Source organism: Manis pentadactyla, chromosome 8 (genome assembly GCF_030020395.1).
Source record: "Manis pentadactyla isolate mManPen7 chromosome 8, mManPen7.hap1, whole genome shotgun sequence".
NCBI classification, from domain to species: Eukaryota; Metazoa; Chordata; class Mammalia; order Pholidota; family Manidae; genus Manis; species Manis pentadactyla.
The window spans coordinates 68,018,402-68,031,573 of NC_080026.1; the positions used below are offsets into that span (position 1 = coordinate 68,018,402).

At 34.3% G+C, this 13,172-nt stretch overlaps 1 protein-coding gene across 10 annotated transcripts in view; it reads right to left on the reverse strand.

Moving 5' to 3' along the window:
- CCSER2 (coiled-coil serine rich protein 2) overlaps positions 1-13,172 on the reverse strand; it is a 241,121-nt gene that overhangs the window by 169,803 nt on the left and 58,146 nt on the right. For 9 of the 10 annotated variants that reach the window (XM_036883919.2, XM_036883918.2, XM_036883917.2 and 6 more), the window contains exons 2-3: positions 3,422-4,874; positions 2,081-2,277 (exon numbers count right to left, since the gene is read on the reverse strand). The exons of the other annotated variant lie outside the window; for it this stretch is intronic. In XM_036883919.2, the coding sequence (XP_036739814.2) occupies positions 2,081-2,277; positions 3,422-4,835 (1,611 nt within the window). In that variant the 5' untranslated portion in view covers positions 4,836-4,874. The remainder of the gene's footprint in view (positions 1-2,080; positions 2,278-3,421; positions 4,875-13,172) is intronic. 10 annotated transcript variants of the gene reach the window in all.

The window sequence follows — 13,172 nt, forward strand, 5'->3', positions numbered from 1 at the left end:
CTTAATTATAATCTTAAGTCCAATTCACCAAGAAAACAATTCTAAACAGATATACACTTAACAAAATAAACTTGATATAAAAAGCAAAACAATGATACAATTTCAGAGTAAAAATGATAAATCCACTATTATAGTAGATATTAACATACTCTTTTCAACTTTTGCCAACCTTTGTCAGATTGCCTTTCTTTTAGATCAGAAGACTGAAGATCTAAGACCTTAAAATAAATAGCCAATCCAGGGCAATCAATTCTGAACTCTCTTAGAGGCTACATCGTCGTAAGTCACAAACATAGTGAACTGAAGATGGAGAACCTCTGAAAAATGTCAGGTATTAAGTGGCTTATTGCTAGGCACAGTGTTCATTTCCACTTCCACTTCAATCATTTTTGCTTAAAAAAGGCCTAGTAAGAAAGCACATAAAGCCGTAAACTGTAATCTTTTCTGTACTTCCTTTATCTAATGAGATAGAGATACTCTAAATTAAATGTGTCCTCTCTGTGCAACTTAACAAGTCTCTGGTAATGATGTTTATTTTTTTTCATGTCACAGGTTTATATAAGTGTAGAAAACTACAATGCCTGAAATCCACTTGGAATTTAATATATCTAACAAAGAATACCAATTTTCTCATAAAATTACTGGAAAATTTTATTTTATATACTAAGTAATAAAGTTACTTTAAACATACCAACTTACACATTAGTCATATAGCATTATAGTCTTCAGCTACATTATAGTCATATAGTCATCAGCTACATTACTTGCAGTATTTCTTAGATTATGTTTGTATAAATGTGTAGTAGGTCTTAGTGGTCCCTCATATCTGGCTCCCTTGCCTTTCAGGAACATTGGAAACTACACTTCCTGACCGCTTAGTACCTAAGTTTAGTTGAGTCAACAGATTGCGCGTGAAGAGTGCCCTGTGCCATCTGCAGGCCAAAGCAAGTAATTGCATGTGAGAAACGCTCCAGCACTCTTCTCGACGTGACAAGATGGGGCCTCAAAAGGAGATGGTGAGCCCCAAGATCAAAGTAGCAGAGAACACTGAAGACAGGTGCCTTAGAGAATTTTCCAGAGCTACAACAGTTTGTAAGAGTAAAAAATAAATTTTTATTATGTTAAACCACTGAGAGTTGGCACCTGTTATGGCCCAGGGTTTCTCAACAGCAGCACTGCTGAAAACTAGGCTAGATTAATTCTTTGCTGTGGGTGCTGTCCTACATACTGTGTAGCACCAAGCAGCATTCCAGCATCTACCCATTACAGGCATGCCTTATTTTCCTGTGGTTCGCAGATACTGTGTTCTTATAAACTGAAGGTTGTGGCAACCCTGCATCAAGTCTATAGGAGCCATCTTTCCAACAGTTACTTCATGTCTCTGTGTCACAATATTCTTACAATATTTCAAACTTTTTCATCAGTATTGTATTTGTTAATAGTGATCTGTGATCAGAAATTACAACTCACTGAAAGCTCAGATACTTGTTAGCATCTTTTTTAGCAATAAAGTATTTTTTAACTAAGGTATGTAGACTTTTTTAGACTAGTTTAAATAGATGCTTTAAAAAATGCTATCAGACACTTTAAATAGACTGCAGTATTAATGTAAACATAACTTTTATATGCACTAGAAGACCAAAAAATTCATTTGATTCACTTTACTGTGATACTTGCTTTATCACAGTGGTCTGGAACCGAACCTGCAATATCACCAAGGTGTGCTGTGTTTGCCAGTAGCACCCCTCAATGTGATAACCAAAAATTCTCCAGACATTGTCCTCTTCCCCCACCTTGAGAACTACTAGCTTAGCTTAACTTCAACAATACAGTATGCCTACATGTATGTATTACAAATATGTGTGTATGAGAATATATTTAACTCAGGTGTTATATGACACAAATATATGCTTTATTACTTACTATAGAAGTTTGGTAGGGCCTTAATAGATACAAACTTCACTTATCAAACTAGGAGAACTAATTAATTTATAAGCTTAAAAAAATCCAATCAATATCACAAGTCTTTCTATAGTAAGGTAAACAACATGTTCCAAAGGTTATATAAATCCATACATACTATGCTGTTCATTTCAGAGGACTCATAGCTTCCAACTGGGTGGACATTTCCAATGGGCTCCAAGCCCTCTTCATCCCACATGTATGTTCCATCAGAGCTATCAGATGGAGAAAGTTCAAATGAAGAACCAGCTCTGTAATCTGTATCTGGTGAAATCAAGTTATTCCCAGAAGTATGTTTTGTACATTCACTCCTGTCTTCAATTGATTTTTAAAAAGAGAGAAAAAAAGTTATTAGTCTACAAAAATAAAATTATTTCTCAGGTTCTAAAAATGGAAGCTCTAATAATTTGACATATTATAGCAAAAAAGTTGGCAAAATAGTAAATAACTATAGCATTTTCAAAATCCTAAACAAAAAAATCAGGAGGAAAAACCTTTAAAATAACCTACTAAAATGTTTCCCAGTAGACATAAATAAAATTCACTACTCCATCTTTCACTTCTGCAACATTTCTAAAAATGTAAATAAAGTCTTGTATTCTTTTAAATTTTCCTATTTACTTTCAAGCATAGGCCAGGCAACTCCTAATTCTGTGTATGCAATCATTTAACCTCCTTAACAATCATTTAACAGTTGCCTCCTTACAAGGAAAAAACTTGTTCCTAACTAGAAGACCCTCAGATAGGCAAGGGTTTATGCACATTTCTAGGCATGGCCTACTCCCTTGATGAAACTACATGCCTATATGCACTGCCTTAAATTTTTTTTTTTCAGGCTATATGGGCATATAAATACATTTTCTTCATCATTTAGTGCCAGGATAACCAAATAAAAGAGGAAATGTTTAACATGTGCTCTCTCACTCTTCTCAATTTAAAAAATAAATCTCTTCTAAGTATAACTATAAAGTTTGCTAAACAAGAAATTTAAATCCTCCTTTAAAAATATGAAAATTTCCTAGGATAAAAAAAAAATCAATAGATTGGACATAACCTATATTAGCTCATTTACCCATTGCTATAGTTTTACTCTTAACAAACAGTAATCATCTACTCCCTAAGGGAAGAGAGATTTTTAATGGCGTGCCACTGTTTGGGGGAAGTATTAAAAAGAATATTCTAAAGCAAATAGGAATAGGCCTGGGTAAGACAGTCAAAGAAAAACAAAGGTAAGTTCCTTGTTACCTAAGCAGGAGTGTTTTTACTGTTCATATAAAGTGAAAAATAGAACAAGGAGCAAAAGTCACAAGGAAGTTAAATGTTGCCCCACACCAATTTCATCTAGCTCCATCCTTCCATGCAATTGATTATCTTGGAAGTAATCAGAGGATAATCCTAAATATAAGTTCAGTTTTATTACCTAGGAGAAAGTAATCAAACCAAGGATATTAATATTTACCAGAGACATTTATATCTATCCACTCATCAGTTTTACTGAAGGATTTTTCATTTTCCTTGGGAGAATCAAATATATCCTTTGGTGGCACATTTTCATGCTTTTCTTCTTTGAGAGAAATTTCCTCTGGAGTTATTCTAGTTCTGTTGGAGTCATCTATATCTATAAAATCATCACTAAAGTCTTCACTTAAATCATTCTTCTCAGAAGATGACAAAGAAGACAAGGAAATGTCATCCACATCATCACTCAGGTATCTAATTTTAGTATCACACTTGATGGTCTGGTTATTTTCTGTTCTGTAGCTATCATTCTCAGTTAGCTCTTGGTCCTTATCAGCAGCTCTGTCCTTAGCCAAAAGTGCAGCATCTTCCTCCACACACATGTCAGTAGGTAGATTTTTATTACCATCAGCTGTGACAGTCCCAGAAAATGGAGGTCGGCTCGACTTCAGTAGAGAGGGACGAACCATCCTATAACCCAAAGTGGAAGTTACACCTGGACCATTTGGTAAAGCCAACTTCTTTCCACATGCAGCATAAGGCCTATTAAATTCATACCCTAAATGTTCATTCCCACTGAGTACTTCTGACTGCTGAGAATTTCTTGTTAGCATACTTGACCTCAGGGGCACTCTAATTGGCAGCTGTTGGTTCTGATAAGGCTTTGTAAGATCTGTAGCTCGACTGAAGGAATGTGATCTGATTATAGATGCAGGTGGAAGGAATAAATTCTGAATGGAATGAGAAAAACTCTGTGACCTCACCATTTTTTCACAAGTAAGAGATTTAATATTGTCTAGGGATTGTGCTAAGCTTTCTCCAGAACTGCTTCTGGTAGCACAAGAGTTTGTTCTAGGCCTTTGCATGCCAGCTGATCGGTTTCCATAAAATCCATTTGACTGTGATTTTGGAGCACTGGCTGAAGAATATGAAGTCCTTGCTAATAATGTGCCTTTGGTGAATTTACCCAGATTAGATGGCCCAGACAAAGACTTTTGTTTCAACTCCTCTGTAGATGACACAAACATAGTGGATGGCTTTGCTAACTTTGATGTAAGTAAAGAAATACTTTTCAAACCTCCCTTCATCCCATTTTTATCAACCGTTCCTTGAGTAGGTGCATGTTTTTCAGAATCAATTACTTTATCATGTGAACTTTGAGTATCATTAGGCTCTTCAGCATCTTGTGCACTAAGTTGGTATTTAGTTGCCATTCTCCAATTAAATGAATAGGATGATGGACAACTGGAGCCATTATTTTTGATGTAACTTTTGACATTGCTACTCTTGGAAGTTCCCAGTAAATTAACAGGTGTCCCATTTGACATTGGCTTCAGTGCACTTCTTACAGATTTTGTTCCATACTTTGGCAACTTGGAACCCAAAAATGTCTTGATTTGTGTTTTTTCTTCCATGAGCTATAAGGTGCATTTGTTCTTAAAATTTGACAGAATCTGAGGAGACAAAAAAATAGAATAAATGTTTTTCTTTTTTTTAAAGTATACATGACATTAAAAGAACAAAATAAGAATAGTTATGTGTACTACATAATACAAATACATATTTTTATATAATTAAATGCAGCGAAGCCCAAAAGCTACTCATGATTCCTACACTCTTATTAAATATTGAATACATTGATTAAATTAATAACTTCATGTTAGAAAAAATAAAGAACATTTTTATAAACAATTTTATAAACTTGGGCTATCAATTATGATACCTAAATCCAGAAATAATAAAATTAGACCACCAAATTTGACTGTATTAAATAAAACACTTCCTAGTTTCTGATGTAGGTTATTTTTTTACTTTGGGTAATGTCTCCTGTAAAAATAAGAACTTGTGATTTTAGTTTTGTTTTTTTATTTCTAAAGCATACATGATATTAAAAGAACTAGAATACACTTTTAAAACTTTCATTATTAAAGTAATGAGAAGAATGTAGGTAAAGAATACAATAGTACCAAAAACATTCTTCTGGAATTAACGGCTGAGATACCAGTTCATTTTAAGCAATTATCTCAAAATAATTTCCATCTAGCAATATAAACATATATTATAGTTAGTGCCACAATGACAAGTATAATAATTTAATAAAGTTGATTTGTCCATTAATCTCAATCTCTCGAGTTTATTTTAAAGGTAATATAAAACAACAAACAGAAAAATGTTCAATGCACACACAGGAGCAAGAAGCAGAAACAAATAGTGTCCTCTATTTAAGAAACTGTTAAATTATGACATGTCATATGATGAGATTACAAAAACGAGACAGAATATTAAAATGTCCTAATATTAACACAGATATACTATGGTCACTACATGCTCACTACAATTATACAAAAATTATGTAAAAGCACACCTAAGAGCAAAATGCAAATAAAAGAAAAAAATATGTCTTGGGGTCAGCAGTCTTTTAAAATTACATATCTTACACTGTCTTTATTTAATTTTTTTAATTAAAAAATTGGTTCTAAGTCATCCCTGATCTTAAGATTTAGACAGTTTCTAGAATAAATACATGTTATTAACTATGTCAAAAGTAAATATTTAGGAAGTCATACAGACTTCAATAAAGATGGTGGGGTGAAATAGAAAGTATAGAACTTCCTATCCCCAATAACTAATAAAAGGGAAAGAATACATGCATGTAATTTTTTAGTCAAAACCCACTAGCTGCAGTCAAACACTGAACTGTTTAAACTAAAAACCTCTAAACTTTAAAAAGTAGCAGCCAGGAAAAGAATCTATACAGTGTGGTCCATCCAGCTCCTGGCCTGATTACATTGCCTAGAAGCAGTAATGAGAAAAACAGGTATATTAATAAAACTTCAAAATTTTAATAAACAAAGATAGACAGTATGGATAGAAGGATCAAATTCTGCATGCCCTAGAAAAATCCAGGAAAATATCTTCAGAACAGAAGCTTTGAAACCTCAGCTGAGGCAGAATGGCCACCAAAAACTGTCAACTTCCAAGGCACTATCTGAGTTGAGGGAAGGGTCTAAAGCCCCCAGAAATACACTACACTCTCAGAAGGATGGAATGAGGCCAGTATAGCACACTTAAAATCTAAGGAGACAGGAAAGCCTGGGGCACCAGACCAGCTTTCCTCTCAGACCATCTTATACCCTACAAAGAAACTCACAGAACAATGCAAACTGCTCAAAACATGTATTGGGGGATGAAATAAAAGAAAGAGACAAATCACAGCTAAAGCAGGAAAGGCATCAAAGGGAATTCACTATGTTATATCAGAGCAAATATAAAGCCTGATCTAGCTATCCAAGGCTTTACTTAGCAAGATAAAAATAAATGGCCATGCAACTGTATAAACAAGAGGGTGGAAAAAAGGGGGAAAACAAAAAGTGACTATAACCCAACAAATGAAGAACCAAATCTAAAATAAAACATAACACAAGGAAATCCTCAGTGAGGTCTTTGTAACAGAACAACCTAAGAACATACATTTAATAAAACAAAACCTCAAAGATAAAAAGACAAAACAGGTAATTTGAAAAGTTATGGAGCCAAGAAAACCATATAAAAACAATGAATTTGAAAAAGAACCAAAGACAAAATCAAACTAATGACAAGGAGAAAAATCTTAAAATCATGTGAGTACTCAATGGAATATTACTCAGCCATAAGAAAAAAACAAATCCTACCATTTGCAACAACATGGATGGAGCTAGAAGGTATTATGTTCAGTGAAATAAGCCAGGCAGAGAAAGACAAGTACCAAATGATTTCACTCATATGTGGAGTATAAGAACAAAAGAAAACTGAAGGAACAAAACAGCAGCAGAAGCACAGAACCCAAGAATGGACTAATAGTTACCAAAGGGAAAGGGACTGGGGAGGATGGGTGGGAAGGGAGGGATAAGGGCGGGAAAAAAAGAAAGGGGGCATTACGATTAGCATGTATAGTGTGTGTGGGGGGTACGGGGAGGGCTGTGCAACACAGAGAAGACAAGTAGTGATTTTACAGCATCTTACTATGTTGATGGACAGTGACTGTGAATGGAGATGTGGGGGGGACTTGGTGAAGGGGGGAGCCTAGTAAACATAATGTCCTTCATGTAATTGTAGATTAATGATACCAAAATAAAATTTTTTAAAAAATCATGTGAGTACTGAGGAGAAAAAAAGACAAAGATATCAAAGCAATAAAATGGAAGGCATAGGACAGAGATTGAAAAATGAGATAATTAGTCTCCTGAAGTAGAACTTGAGAAAAGAAAAAGCAGACAGATGTAGTAGAAAATGTCTCTAAAATAGAAGAGAAAAAGTTTATAGAAGCAAAGGAAAAAGAAACTAAATTATAGAAGCAAGTACGTATCTTTACTGATCTCTGTAAACAAACTAATGACTTGCTCAGATCTATTCTGTCCGGGAGAGAGAAAAAGGAGAATTTGATTCATTAGTCACCTGTTCATTCATCTATTTTAATCAACCAAACTCAAATAAATTAAGAATTTTCTACTGAACAGGAAGAAGAATACTTATTAGGTACCTGGACAGGTCAGGTTTTGTGTTTCTGTGTTAACTCTAGCCATGGCTAAAATTGTAGAACTGGAAATGATAAGCTCTCTCAAGTGTCTGTATGGCTGTGTGTCCATAATTCAGAAAGGTGTTTACCTCTCAATGTGAGTATATAATGCTTTCTTACTCCCAAAGAGTACTGATAAATTGGATTATAAAGTCTCTTAAAACAGCTCTGCTCTGATGTTCTGATAGGCACAAAAAGATAAACATATACTTACATAAACTGAAGTACCCAGAAAATAAGGAAACTGATTTTCTAATATTTTAAATGTGTTATGCTTTTAAAAATTTTTCTTACAGGAGCTACCTCAGAAAGGTTTTAAGAAACGAGTTCACATAATTAAGATAGGACAAACAAAAGTGTAATAAAATAAATCTGTATCCTGAACTTTTATCAGTGTTAAGTATAAGCATACATTTTTATTCCATTAGAGTAACTTGTCTGAAACATACGTACATAGGCTTACTAATCAAATAAGCCACTATTACTCATACACAATGTTTAAGACTATGGAAATGTAAATCTATGTTTAAACTGAATATTTATTCTGATAAATTTTTTATTTCAATGTAATTATGTTTTATGGTACATCAGTTTACAGATAATTTCCAAGAACTTTAAAGATAACTTAAAACATCTACTATTAAATTGAATTAATGGATAATCATTGGCTCACCAGATCTCTTTCAGTGAGACAGAAAACTAAAACACTGATTTCTAAGCATATCTCAAATTTCTATGCCTTTGCTTCTTGTTACTGTATGCTACAAAAAGACGGTATCTTTGGGACACATAAACAACACATTCATTTTTGCTATCTTGAGAAATTGTACACTGCCTCTCATTTTTATGTCTTTTTATTAAGAAACATGGTGTATAATTAGATAAAGATGTGTGTTCACATATATATTTAAATACAATAAACTTAATAGTGGTTATCATTAGAGAAATGAGAATTAGGTGAAGAGAAGACTTTTCACCTTTTTAAGTCATTACTGTTTAAATATTTCAAATATGCTCACATTTGCTATTTAAAAATTTTAACTAAAAAACTGCATTTTAAAACTAAAAATCACTTATTCAATACCAAATGTGACTATTAACAGTTCAATCTAAAAAAATATATTTAAAATTAAGTTTAATATATGTGACACCATATTATATAAAATATACTAAAATACATAAAAGTAGATGTTGGATAAAAACAGGACTTTTTTATTGAACAGTTATTACTCTTTCATAAATTACCATTTCAATTTCTCCAGGCCTCAACTTCCATCTAATATGTTTCACTTACAATTTTCTTTTTATTTTTTTATTTTGGTATCATTAATATAAAATCACATGGGCAACACTGTGGTTACTAGATTACCCCCATTATCAAGTCCCCACCACTTATCCCATTACAGTAAACATCAATCAGTGTAGCAAGATGCTATACAGTCACTACTTGTCTTCTCTGTGCTATACTGCCTTCCCCGTGCAACCCCTCCATATTATGTGTGCTAATTGTAATGCCCCTTATTTCCCTTCCCCCACCTTCCCCCCCCCCACGCTCCCCAGTCCCTTTCCCGTTGGTAACTGTTAGTTCATTCCTGGCTTCAGTGAGTCTGCTGCTGTTTTGTTCCTTCAGTTTTTACTTTGTTCTTATACTCCACAGATGAGTGAAATCATTTAGTACTTGTCTTTTTCCACGTGGCTGATTCCACTGAGAATAATACCCTCTCAATCCATGTTGTTGCAAATGGTAAGATTTGCTTTTTTCTTCTTATGGCTGAATAATATTCCATTGTGTATATGTGCCACATCTTTATCCATTCATCTACTGATGTACACTTAGGTTGCTTCCATTTCTTTGCTATGGTAAATAACGGCACAATAAACATAGGGGTGCATATGTCTTTTAGAAACTGGGATCCTGCATTCTTAGGATAAATTCCTAGGAGGGGAATTCCTATGGGAAATGGTATCTCTATTTTTAGTTTTTTGAGGAACCTCCATACTGCTTTCCACAATGGTTGACCTAGTTTACATTCTCATCAACAGTGTAGTAGGGTTCCCCTTTCTCCGCATCCTCGCCAGCATTTGTTGTTCCTAGTATTTTCTATGTTGGCCATCCGAACTGGGGTGAGGTGATATCTCATTGTGGTTTTAATTTGCATTTCCCTGATAATTTAGTGATGTGGAGTACCTTTTCATGTGCCTGTTGGCCATCTGAATTTCTTCTTTGGAGAACTGTCTGTTCACAGCCTCCACCCATTTCTTAATAGGATTATTTGCTTTTTTGGGTGTTGAGGCATATGAGTTTTTTATATAATTTGGATGTTAATCCCTTCTCAGATATGTCATTTACAAATATATTCTCCCATACTGTAGGATGCCTTTTTGTTCTACTGATGGTGTCCTTTGCTGTACAGAAGCTTTTTAGCAGGATGTAGTCCCATTCATTCATTTCTGGTTTCGTTTCCCTTGCCCGAGGAGATGCGTTCAGGAAAAAGTTGTTCATGTTTATATTCAACAGATTTTTGCCTATGTTTTCTTCTAAGAGTTTTATGGCATCATGACTTACATTCAGATCTTTGATCCATTTTGAGTTTACATTTATGTTTGGGGTTAGACAATAAACCAGTTTGATTCTCTTGCATATTGCTGTCCAGTTTGGCCAATACCAGTTGTTGAAGAGACTGTCATTTACCCACTGTATATCCATGGCTCCTTTATCATGTATCAATTGACCACTATTTTGATGCATTTTTGAATTCGGTTTGCTACTATTTTGTTGAGTATTTTTGCATATATGTTCATATATGCAAAAATATCTGGGTTTATATCTGGGCTCTCTAGTCTGTTTCATTGGTCTATGGGTTTGTTCTAGTGCCAGTACCAAATTGTCTTGATTACTGTGGCTTGAAGTTGGGGAACGTAATCCCCCTGCTTTATTCTTCCTTCTCAGGATAGCTTTGGCTATTCAGCATCTTTTGTTCTTACATATGAATTTTAGAACTATTTGCTCTAGTTTGTTGAAGAATGCTGTTGGTATTTTGATAGGGATTGAATTGAATCTATAGATTGCTTTAGGCAGGATGGCCATTTTAACAATATTAATTCTTCTATCCATGAGCATGGGATGTGTTTCCATTTATTGGTATCTTCTTTAATATCTCTTTGGAGTGTCCTGTATTTTTTTAGAGTATAGTTCTTTCACTTCCTTGGTTAGGTTTATTGCTAGGTATTTTATTCTTTTTGATGCAACTGTGAATGGAAATGTTTTCCTGATTTCTCTTTCTGCTAGTTCATCATTAGTGTATAGGAATGCAACAGATTTCTGTGTATTAATTTTGCATCCCACAACATGGCTGATATTAGACCTAGTAGTTTTGGAGTGGAGTCTTTAGGGGTTTTGATGTACAATATCATGTCACCTGCAAACAGTGACAGTTTAACTTCTTCCTTGCCAATTTGGATGCCTTTTATTTCTTTGTTTTGTCTGATTGCCCTGGATAGGACCTCCAGAACTATGTTGAATAAAAGCAGGGAGAGTGGGCACCCTCGTCTTGTTCCCAATATTAAAGGAAAAGCTTTCAGCTTCTTGCTGTTAAATACAATGTTGGCTGTGGGTTTATCATACTGGCCTTTATTATGTTGAGGTACTTGCCCTCTATGCCCATTTTGTTGAGAGTTTTTACCATGAATGGATGTTGAATTTTGTCAAATGCTTTTTCAGCATCTATGGAGATGATCATGTGGTTTTTGTCCTTTTTGTTGATATAGTGGATGATGTTGATGGATTTTCAAATATTGTATCATCCTTGCGTCTCTGGAATAAATCCTACTTGATTATGACAGATGATCTTTTTGATGCATTTTTGAATTCGGTTTGCTACTATTTTGTTGAGTATTTTTGCATCTGTGTTCAACAGGGATATTGGTCTGTAATTGTCTTTTTTTGTGGTGTCTTTGCCTGGTTTTGGTATTAGAGTGATGCTGGCCTAATAGGATGAGTTTAGAAGTGTTTCCCCTTTTACTTTTTGGAAAACTTTGAGGAGGATGGGTATTAGGTCTTCATTACACATGTTAGATAAAATTCAGCAGGGAAGCCATCTGGTCCAGGGGTTTTGTTCTTAGGTAGTTTTTTGATTACCAATTCAATTTTGCTGCTGGTAATTGGTCTGTTCAGATTTTCTGTTTTTTTCTGGGTCAGCCTTGGAGGTTGTATTTTTCTAGAAACTTGTCCAATATTTCTAGGTAATTCAGTTTGTTAGCATACAATTTTTCATAGTATTCTCTAATAATTATTTGTATTTCTATGGTGTCTGTAGTGACTTATTCTTTCTCATTTCTGATTCTGTTTGTGTGTGTAGACTCTTTTTTTCTTGATAAGTCTGTTTATGTGTGTAGACTCTCTTTTTTTCTTGATAAATCTATTTTGTCGAAAAACCAGCTACTGCTCTCATTGATTCTTTCTATTATTTTATTCTTCTCAATTTTATCTATTTCGGCTCTAATCTTTATTATGTCTCTCCTTTTAGTGACTTTGGGCCTCATTTGTTCTTCCTTTTCTAGTTTTATTAATTCTGAGTTTACACTGTTTATATAGGATTGTTCTTCTTTCCCGAGGTAGGCCTGTATTGCAATATACTTTCCTCTTAGCACCGCCTTCACTGCATCCCACAGATTTTGCACTGTTTAATTATTGTTGTCATTTGTCTCCATATATTGCTTGATCTGTTTTTATTTGGTCATTGATCCACTGGTTATTTAGGAGCATGTTGTGAAGCCTCCCTGTGTTGTGGGATTTTTCATTTTCATTACATAATTTGTTTCTAGTTTCATACCTTTGTGGTCTGAGAAGCTGGTTGGTACAATTACAATCTTTTTGAATTTACTGAGGCTCTTTTTGTGGCCTAGTAGTATATGGTCTATTCTTAAAAATGTTCCATGTGCACTTGAGAAGAATGTGTATCCTCCTACTTTTGGGTGTAAAGTTCTGTAGATGTCCGTTAGGTTCCTCTGTTCTAATGTGTTGTTCAGTGCCCCTGTCTCCTTACTTATCTTCTGTCTGGTTGATCTGTCCTTTGGAGTGAGTGGTGTGTTGAAGGATTCCTAAAATAAATGCATTGTATTCTATTTCCCCCTTTAATTGTTAGTATTTGCTTCGCATATGTAGGTGCTCCTGTGTTGGGTTCATAGATATTTATAA